Below are 10,485 nucleotides of genomic sequence, written 5' to 3'. Positions count from 1 at the left end.
AAAGATGAGTAGACATTTCTTTTTCTTTTTCTCCCAGTCATGGGCTTGAACGCTGGAGAGTAGACATTTCCTTAAAGAAGGTTTATATAATGGCCAATAGGCATATAAAAAGATGCTCAATATTCTTAATCATTAGGAAAATAAAAATTAAAACCACAATCAAGTACCTCTACACTCAGCAGGGGGACAAGTTGTAGAGAATGTAGAGAAAAAGTGATCCTCATCTATTACAGATGAGAACCAGGGCAGTGTCCTAGGACTGTGTCATCAAAAAGAAGTCATGACACCTTGATTGTTCTACATTTTCCTAACAAATTGTAGCAATCTGGCAAATATATTTAAGTAGAAAATAATATTCCATGAATATTCATATTTCTAAGAATTTTATCAACTTCTTAATTTCCCAGGTGTATATTGTTTGCTTTTAGTTTTTGTTTGTCTGTTTTGACAGGATTCTGCTATGTAACTCAGGCCACTTAAAATTGTTAAGTAGATTTTAAATATGATTCTCACATCTACACTCAACAATTTTCAACAGTGCAGAAAGTGGTTATTAACTGTAGTCACCATGTTATACATTAAATGTCTGGAGATGTATTCTTCCTAATGGAAATGTTGTAACCTTTAACCATATCTCCCTTATGCAGTTCTATTCCACCCATCCCTTTGTAATCACCATTGTTCTCTCCTTCAGCTATGAGTTGAATATTTTTAGATGCCACATGTTAGTGAGATCCTGTCATATGTATGTTTCTGTGCCTGTCTTAGTAAAGCCCTGAGACAGTGCTTCGGCCCTGAGTTGAAGCAAAAAAGGAAAAAAGGAAAAAAACAAAACAAAGAAAGAAAATGATTCATTGTATTCATCACGTTTATTGAAACTCCTTCGTATAACTACTTGAAGATAATTTTGTTTTAAATTGGAAGCCTGTGGAAAACAGCCACTGTCAATATAAAGAGAAGAGGGAAGACTAAAGAATACTTAAATATGGGATAAAGTGTGGCAGAACATGTGGGAAACATCTAGAAGGATCTTGAAGATTTCAGTGGATATAATGAGTGGAATTCACTTGACATAGAACCCAGAAATCCAGGAAGAGAAGCCAACAGGAGACCCTGTCGACACTAAAACAGCAATTACTTTGAAAGCCAACTGTGCAGGTTGGGAGGGAAAAAAAATTATGGTGAAAAGCAAGTCTAATAAAATATGACTAGGGAACCTAAGTGTCATACAGAACTTATATTCCAAAATACTATTAATCCCTTAAGAGAATTAATTCTGTCTTGCAACCTAAGTAAGCATAAAGAGGGAGGAAGGGAGTGTTGAACAGGTGAAATGTAAATGAATTTCATTACCTCTTCAACTGTTCAACTTGTCTATGGAATATGTAGAAAAGTAAGTTATTTTGTCTCAGCCAGTCAAATATTGGCTAGATGATGGACATGATTAGAAATGCCCAGCAAAATCACTGAAATAATTAGTGATTCAAAGGCCTGCTATCCAGCTTTCTCCAGCCAAAGTAATAGCCACTGTTGCAAAATCCCTGACAAGCCATTTATTAAAACAGCAGCCGACAAATGCATCTCCTTGTTTCAAGGTTACATTATAAATCAACTTAAAGGGGCAAGAACCTTGTAGGAGACCTGTAGAAAGACGAACAGACAATTTAAAATATGTCCATAAGTGTACCTCTTACTTACAGAAAGAATGAGATTTAAAAAGAGGATAATTAACAGAAATTAACACAGCTGGCATCCGACGGGTTTCGATTGCAAAGATCATATAAATTGATTTATAGTACTCCCATGTGACTAATGAAAGTAGATTGGTGGCCATATTGTTCTAAATGATTGCATTAAGGATCATTATTACTTTCAAGAAACTCACATTAATAAGAAAGTCATTAGTCTCGAAGAGCAAACAAAATAATAATTTTCAAGATCAACATTTGAGATTTTTTAACCACTCATATTTTATAATGAAATATCTTTCAAAGTAAGAAGAAACTCTCTCCTTTTTTTTTTTTTTTTTTTTTTTTTTTTTGCTTTAAAGCACCAGTTCTGCTCTTTATTTTATTTTTCCCTTGGAAGAAAGAGGGGATTGACAACCTTCCTGATGTCAGCACTGAGAAAGGTTAATTATTCATACAGAACAATGAAGAGCATGCAGTAGATTTAATTGGACACATGTTCCTCACGTTTAAAAGTACGGGAGTGGATAACGATGTCCCTTTTGTGTCCTTCCAAAGAAGTATGGGGAACTGATAATGTCTTACAGAAGTCTTGAAAGAAGATAATGTTGAGCATGCAGTTTTTCAAATCACTACTAGCAAACAAGCTCAGGAACAATGTGATCCCAGTAAGACACTTTCACAGAGTTTAAATGCCATCAAATTTAAATATCTTTTCTGGTCAACTTAACGACATCCTTTATCTCCAGAGATGAAAAAGAATTCTTCTGTATAAAGTTTTATGTGGATTCAAGGAGTCTTGAATACAGGAAATAGCTGAAAGGAAACAAACAGTGGCTCACATGTTGTGTCTCAAATTCACTGCAGGCAGAAAATTCCACAAGATTCCATCTCCAAAAGGCCAGGCTGGAGGTATGTCTGAAATGGTAGAATACCAGCCATGAGCAAGAGAGCCAAGTGAAAGTGAGAAGTCTTGAGTTTAACCTTGGCATCAGAAAATAAAAAAGGTGCAGTGGGAAGCTAACAATACATTCCCTCAAAGATTATGGTCCATACTTACCCAGAAATTGTGATAGTAATACTCTTCTTGAGGCAAATGAACTCATCAGAAACCATATAAAAAGTTTTTGTTTACTCTGTATTCCCAATGTCTAGTAGAGTGACCTAGCACGTAGTAGATACACAAGAACTAATAGGTTTAAAGTGCATTGAATTAACCATGTGTTGGAAAATTCTATGACATACAGAAACAAAAGTAACTGATATTCTTAAAATAAGGGTGCATTCGCCAGGTACCGGTGGCTCACGCCTGTAATCCTAGCTACTCAGGAGGCTGAGATCTGAGCATTGTGGTTCAAAGCCAGCTCGGGCAGAAAAGTCTATGAGGCTCTAATATCCAATAAACCACTAGAAAACCAGAAGTGGTGCTGTGGCTCAAGTGGTAGAGTCCTCGCCTGAGCTGAAGAGCTCAGGGACAGCACCCAAGCCCAGAGTTCAAGCCCCACGACCGACAAAAAAAAAAAAAAAGTGCATTCATCAAATTGTTCATGAAAGTTCAGAATTATAGGTGTGCATTTTTCTGATCCCCTTCCAAACTTCAACTGTTCTCCTCAATAGGGTAACCATTCTTCTAAAGGGTAATGCTTTTTTTTTTTTTTTTTGGTCAGTCGTGGGGCTTGAACTCAGGGTACTGTTCTTGAGCATTTCCACTCAAGGCTAGCACTATACAACTTGAGCCACAGTACTACTTCTGGTTTTCTGGTGGTTAATTGTAGATAAGTGTCTCATGGACTTTCCTGCCCAGGCTGGTTTTGAATCCTGATCCTCAGGTCTCAGCTTCCTGAGTAGCTAGGATTACAGGCGTGAGCCACCAGCACCCAGCAAGGGTAATGATTCTTCTAAACAGTTATTTCTTCTGAAATAATTAGAAGTAGATTCATTTATTATTTAAGTATGAATATAATCAGTTTCAAGTACTTTTCTAAGTGAGGGAGAGAAATTCTAGTAATCAGTTTTAAGTACTTTTTCTAAGTGAGAAAGAGAAATTCTAACAAAATTTTTTAAGCAATGGGTAGAAGTATTTTATGCATTGTATGGATGTATATGAAAATATATTCAGCTGTAAGTGGCTTTGATTGTCACTCCTTGGTATTTTAATGAACAGAAGTTCTTAATATACCCCAATGATTGTTTATCATATTTTGTTGAATATTTAGTAGGTAGCAGAAATTGTGATGAATGCCGGAAATAATAAGAAACATATTTTTCCTGCAAGTACATAGTTTTAAGAGATAATAAAGTCAACCTAAACAGAGTTGATATGTAAATTTGTAGTACAGAATAGTGCTTAGAAACTAAGTGACAAGATTCATCAATGGGTTTATAATTTTTCAAAGTTACATAATGCACAGAGCATTTGTAAAAGGAAACTTTTAAGAGTGAAAATAAGGTGGTGACTTCTATCAGCAATGGAGAATGAGAACAGTTAGTCCCAAAGCACATTTCAAACAAGATGTGTTCAAAACATTAGCTCTTAGTATTTTATCCTCACACTTACTCTGTCCTCATGTTCCTTCTTTCAACAAATAATGCCAATTAGGCCAAAATCCTTAAAAGCTTTGCTAACTCCTTTTTTTCTTTCATATTTTATAGCCAATCTATAATTGAAATACCAGACTCTGACCTGTTTTCACCGAATCTGTGGCCACTGTGCCAATCAAAGACCACCCTTAAGGGTAGTAACTGCTTTTCCTGTTCCCACTCTAGTCTCTCCTCATCTGTTCCTCATGGTGAGTTTGAGCAGTTAGACATAAATTAGATCTCTTCTTGGCTGCACACTTCCTTTGCAAGTCCCAGTCCATTTGTGGTAAAAGCTAGGATTCTTTGCATGGTGTACTTAGAGGACATGGTAGTGGGCTGCTCTCCCGACATCATAATACAGACATCACTCTCCATTTTCTCATACTGCTGCAGCCAAAGGACTTATCTTGCAATCCCATCCTCTCTTCTGCACTGTTCTGTTCTTTCATCAGGTCTCTGCTTTTCTGCCTACATCTTAACCTCACATCCATTCCTCACTGCAGTGTTATTCACTGAATCAAAAAGCTGCAACCTCACTCATATTAACGTAATTCTCTTCCTGGTCAACATGTTTTCCTTTACGGAGTACTCTTATTTCTTATTGTTGTTTGAGTTTATGTTGTTTCCATAGTACTGCAGTTTGAATCTAGGGCATCATACTTGCCAGGCTGGTACCTAACCACATTCCCAGCCCCTGGCACTTTAGTTTTGTTGTTGTTGTTTTTGCCCATCCTGGGGCTGGAACTCAGGACCTGGGAGCTGCCCCTGAGCCTCTTTGTGCTCAAGGCTAGTGCCTACCACTTGAGCAAAGCACTATTTCTGGCTTTTTTTTTTTTTGGAATAGTTTATTGGAGATAAGAGTCTCATGGGAACTTTTCTGCCCAGGCTGGCTTCAAACTGTGATCCTCAGATCTCAGCCTCCTGAGTAGCTAGGATTACAAGTGTGAGCCACAAACACCCGGCTAGTTTTGTTTTTATAAATAAGTTCTCACAGATGTACCCAGTAATGCCTTAGACTACATTTTGGAATTACAAGAATATGTCATCACATCTTCTCTTCTATACACTTGGCTTGTGAGAATGTGAGCATCTTTTCTTATTAATGAGATGCATAATCAGATCTTATTTCCCTTACCAAAATGTCATTGTGTCTAGATATATTTGAGTGTTTCTAAATGATAATATGCTAGTATGTTTCCTAAGAGCCTGTTTTCTAGAGATTCTTCTCCATATATAAAGTTCTACGTATTTTAAAATCACTACATAGTAGTTACATGAATACATTATATTTTGTTTAATCATCCTCAATTGGGAAATAAGGAACTTGCTCACACTTTCAGGTTAATAATAAGAAATACTATAGTGAACATGCTGGCATATGACTTGTTCTTAATTTATGCATGTGTCTATTTTTTTTTGGGGGGGGGAGTCCGGTCGTGGGGCCTGATCTCTGGGCCTGGGCACTGTCCCTCAGCTCTTCAGATCAAGGCTAGCGCTCTACCACTTGAGCCTCAGCGCCCCTTCCGGCTTTGTTCTTTTTGCTTATGTGGTGCTGAGGAATCGAACCCAGGGCCTCATGCATGCAAGGCAAGCGCTCTACCACTGAGCCACCTTCTCAGCCCTGTGCATGTGTCTTTAGATCAGTATTTCTGAGTGTGGTTGGATCTGAAGAAGTTCATGGCGATAGCTGCCTTTTCACAGCATCACCATTTACGTTTATGATGCAACACAACAACGGATAAACTAGCTGCCATCTTACAACAAAACATTGCAGCTGCAGCCAATAGTCTTAGTAGTCATTATGTTCATTATAGTCATGCAACAAAGGAAACAAGAGCTCATTTAACTTCAAACTGTGTTGGTCAGCCAGGCACTGGTGGCTCATCACTGTAACCTTGAGACTGAGATATGAGGATTGTGGTTTGAAACCAGCCAGAGCAAGAAAGATTCTTTTTTTCTTTTTGTCAGTCATAGGGCCTGAACTCTGGACCTGGGCGCTGTCCCTCAGCTCTTCAGCTCAAGGCTAGCGCTCCAGCACTTGAGCCACAGCGCCACTTCCAGCTTTTTCTGCTTATGTGGTGCTGAGGAATTGAACCCAGAGCCTCATGCATGCAAGGCAAGCAGTCTACCACTGAGCCACCTTCCCAGCCCCCAAGAAAGATTCTTATCTCCAATTAACTACCAAAAAGCAAGAAATAGAACTGTGGGACAGCACCCATGCCTTGAGTTCAAGTCCTAGGATTAGCACAAATAAATAAATAAATAAATAAATAAAGGATTATCAAGGTTTAATATATATTATCAAATGATACATGATTATAGATCACATTTGGATGACAGAAGCAACTCCAAAAAGATATTTCTATGTTTAACAGAGAAAGTGAGTTCTTAGATGATATAAAGAAATTAACAGTACTTATTGAAGTTACTCAAATAATATTGGAGTGATAGTGTCTTGAATGTCCTTATTAGTTAATAATATATATCAATCACTTTATACCTAAAAAAGCATGATGCTTGTTATTGCATTTTTGTTGTTTTTGTTTTGTGTGTGTGTGTGTGTGTGTGTCTGTCTGTCTGTCTGTCTGTCTATGTCTGTATCTGTGTTTGTGTGCTGAGCTCAGGGCCTGGGGCTTGTCTCTTAGCTTTTTCACAGAAGACTAGCATTTTACCCCTTGAATTGAGGCTCCACTTCCAGCTTATCTTTTCTTCTTCCTCCTCCTCCTCCTCCTCCTCCTCCTCCTCCTCCTCCTCCTCCTCCTCTTTCTCCTCCTCCTCCTCTTCCTTCTTCTTCTGCCAGTCCTCACCTTGAACATATATCAAAATATATGTATATATTTACTTAAATGTGTGTGTGTGCGTGCATGCTTGTGTTATCTTTAAGTAGTTATATGAAGGGGCTTCAATTCAACATGTCAATTTTTGCCCACAGTGTATCTCGACTTTCATTGTTTTTTTCCCCTTCTCTCCCTACTTGAGCCCCTGTGCAAAAGTACATGAGATTTTTATCTCCAATTAACCAGCAAAAAGCTGCAAGTGGAGGTGTGTCTCAGGTGAGCCAATGGTGCTCAGTTTTCTGTGTGTTTCTTGACTTTGACATTCTTTTTAAATTCTCACACATTGATTAGCATGACTTAGTTGTATAAAGGCATTTAACTTGGACGTGTTCATGTATGCATCCAGTGAATGAGCCCTGACTGGACTCAGTAGGTCTGTCACTCTCTCTTTATCTCCCTTTTCCTGAACCAGTCTCAACAAGAGTCATTGTTCCATTTTCACACATGTACATGAAATATTTAGACCATATTCATCTTCTTTCACCCTCTCCATTCACTGCCCCCTTCCCTATAACTAGTACCCACATCTCCAAACAGAACTTGTTTACATTCCTACCATTCATTTTTGTTGAGTATATGCTGATTGCTCAAAGGGGTTTCACCATGATATTTCCCATATGCATATACAATAGTTTAATCAGATTGACCTGCTGGCATCCTCTGATTTTGACATTTTCGAAGAACACAGGCCTTTTTTTTTTTTGCAAATGTCTCTCAGTCTGGGCTGGTCTGATGTTTTCCTTGTGATTAGATCTGATTGTACATGTTCAGCAGAAATATAACTACAGTGACATTATGTGATCTTCACGATGTACCAGATAAAAGAAGCCTGATGTTGGCTTGTTCCAAGGTGATTTATCTTTGAGCACATGGTTAAGGTGGTATTTGCTATATTTCTCAAATGGCAAATTATGTTTTTCCTTTGTCATTGATGAATAATTTGTGGGAAAATACTAGGATTCCTGTATATCTATCACTTCCTTTATCAATTTCATGAGTTATATTATATATGCCTGCAACAATCATCAGGTATTAAAACATTTGTTGAAACTAAACTTTAATTGTACGTAAATATGAATAAATCTGAAACATGTAGCCTTAACTTTTCTGTAAAAAAAATAAAATAAAAGAGTTTACCTGGACAATAGTGGAAAATCTGCTTCACAAAATGAGTCCCAAGGCTTTTGTTGAACAAAATGTGACTGCAAAATAAAAGTTTAAGGTATTAAAAAGTTAAGAGAAGTCAGCCAACCCTACTAAAGAGGGTGTCAAAAATTTCAGTGGGGTTTTTCAACTTATTTGATAAGAAAAAAATGCGAAAGACATGTTAGTATATGTATGTGGACAGAGAGTTGTAGTCTGAATTGAATACACAAAATTAAAAGCTGTAACCATATGTGGTGGCCCATGCCTGTAATCCTCTATCTGGGAGACTGAAGCAAGATGATTGTTAATTTGAGACAAGTCTAGGCTACAAAGCAAGACCCAATCTCAAAAACAAACAACAACACCAACCACCACCAACAACAACAAAATCAAATCAAAGCAACAAAACAGAAGCAGAGTTTGTGTTCAGCTTACATCTACTGAGTACCTGTGACCAACTCTTTTGGCATAAAAGCATGCTGTACACAGCATCCTATTTTATTACCACAGTTACATAGAGAGTCTTATCACATCAATGAGAACTTCCGGAAGATTTATCTATTTAACATTAAATGATTATTCCTATGTATCAGCTACTGTACTGAATATTAGAATACAGTTTGGGGCAAAAATAGGACTCCTGTTACAGTCCAGACAAGACAGAAATGCAAAAGGTCTGCTATAACCCAAGGTTTAACAAGCAGTAGGAATGTGGTCTGAGCCAGATACTGATACAGGCGTATAAAAGAGACTGGAAGTCTTGAGGGGGAATTTGCCGATGGAACTTCTGATTAGGATAAGAAATGCAAGATGAGGAGGAAGTATAGAGCAGATGGTGCTGGTGGAGGGAGAACCCAACTATTGCAGATGGAAGGAACACTATTAAAGGTCCCAAGACCATAGGAATTTCTCAAAAGCCCAAAATCTGAGAGCCAGGACATGAGGCAGAGAGGTGATTGGCATTAGTGACTCAGGAGTGTGCTGAGGGCTGCACTTTGGCTACCTGCAGCATAATTCCTGTTGCTCAAGGAATGCTCTCATCATCCAGAGAGACATACAGAGTTTACGCTGGCTTCAGGAGTTATTTCAGGAGTATCTGCAGACTAGTATGAGATATTAAAATGCTGAAACCACTCCTGTCAGTTGATTCTTGTCCTAGCTAGAAGTTACTAACTAGAGGAAATCTCAGAGATGATGGCAATTTCATTTGAGAATAAATAATAGATTATGTTAACACAGGCTGGGATTATATAATAAGAAAGAGGTTTCTTACACAACACCCTATTGATGGGTTTATTTGTGAACCAGACTGACTCCAGCAATGGTTTTCAAAAGAGAAATTAAAGGGAAAAAAAAGACCAATAGAAAAAGAAATGAAGATAAACCATTCCTCAAATTACTCTTTAGGATATTCTTCAGATTTCATAAATTGTAAGTTAAAGTAAATGAGACCAAAGTTCTGTATTTCAAAAACTGAAGTTATTTTGCAGTTCTGACAGAAACTTGAATACTATCATTTGCCACTGCAGACAGCTGGTGGTTCTTATCCCACACAACACAGTCAGTATTTACCAATACACACCACACACTAACTATGTGCAGTTTCTAGATTCTAAGCTGGTGCTCCTATCCATACAGAGCAAACATTTTCTCCATGCTGAAATAAAAATGTCACTTCTATGAATGGAGCCTGAGACACAAGGGCAGTTTCATTACCAGCCTAAGCAGACACAGCCCATAGGACGAGGAGCTGAGACTAATAAAATTTCTCTGACCTAATGTGATGTTAGGAAAATGAACCCTTAAATATGTATTTTAATGTTTTCGTTTCTTTCATGCATGTGTTTCTAACGCATTTATAAGATTATTTCTTTGTTGCTTTGTATGTCCCTCCCCCACAGTGTAACCCCCGCTTTCACTATATTTGATGTCAGTATAACATGTGGAGGAGATGGGGACAAACAAGTCGTTTAAGGATGCAGGTGGACCTGTTGCAACAATGAGAAGTATAAAATGTCATGTCAAAACCAGCTTTACAATGTCGGTGTGGGGGGGGGGGAGGGGGGTATGACTGGGTGGGGGGGAGGGGGGAGGCTGGGAAGGGAGGTGAAGGGTAAACAAAGGAGGAGGCTGCGATGCTTGGTAAGAAATGTATGCATTATCCTGCCCATGTAATTATAACCCCTCTGTACAGTATGTTCTCAAATAAAATAAAATTAAATTAAAAAAAAATT

At 37.9% G+C, this 10,485-nt stretch overlaps 1 protein-coding gene across 1 annotated transcript in view; it reads right to left on the bottom strand.

The window, feature by feature from the left end:
* Positions 1-1,483: 1,483 nt before the first annotated feature.
* Triml2 (tripartite motif family like 2) overlaps positions 1,484-10,485 on the bottom strand; it is a 65,931-nt gene continuing 56,929 nt past the window's right edge. Inside the window, exons 7-8 of the mRNA XM_070016040.1 lie at positions 6,941-7,075; positions 1,484-1,641 (exon numbers count right to left, since the gene is read on the bottom strand). Coding sequence (XP_069872141.1) covers positions 1,484-1,641; positions 6,941-7,075 — 293 coding nt within the window. The remainder of the gene's footprint in view (positions 1,642-6,940; positions 7,076-10,485) is intronic.

This window comes from Dipodomys merriami, unplaced genomic scaffold, assembly GCF_024711535.1.
Source record: "Dipodomys merriami isolate MVZ:Mamm:240054 unplaced genomic scaffold, mDipMer1.0.p SCAF_12, whole genome shotgun sequence".
In the NCBI taxonomy this organism is placed as follows: domain Eukaryota; kingdom Metazoa; phylum Chordata; class Mammalia; order Rodentia; family Heteromyidae; genus Dipodomys; species Dipodomys merriami.
Note: the sequence above shows the minus strand (reverse complement) of the source record. Positions and strands in the feature narration are given on the sequence as shown.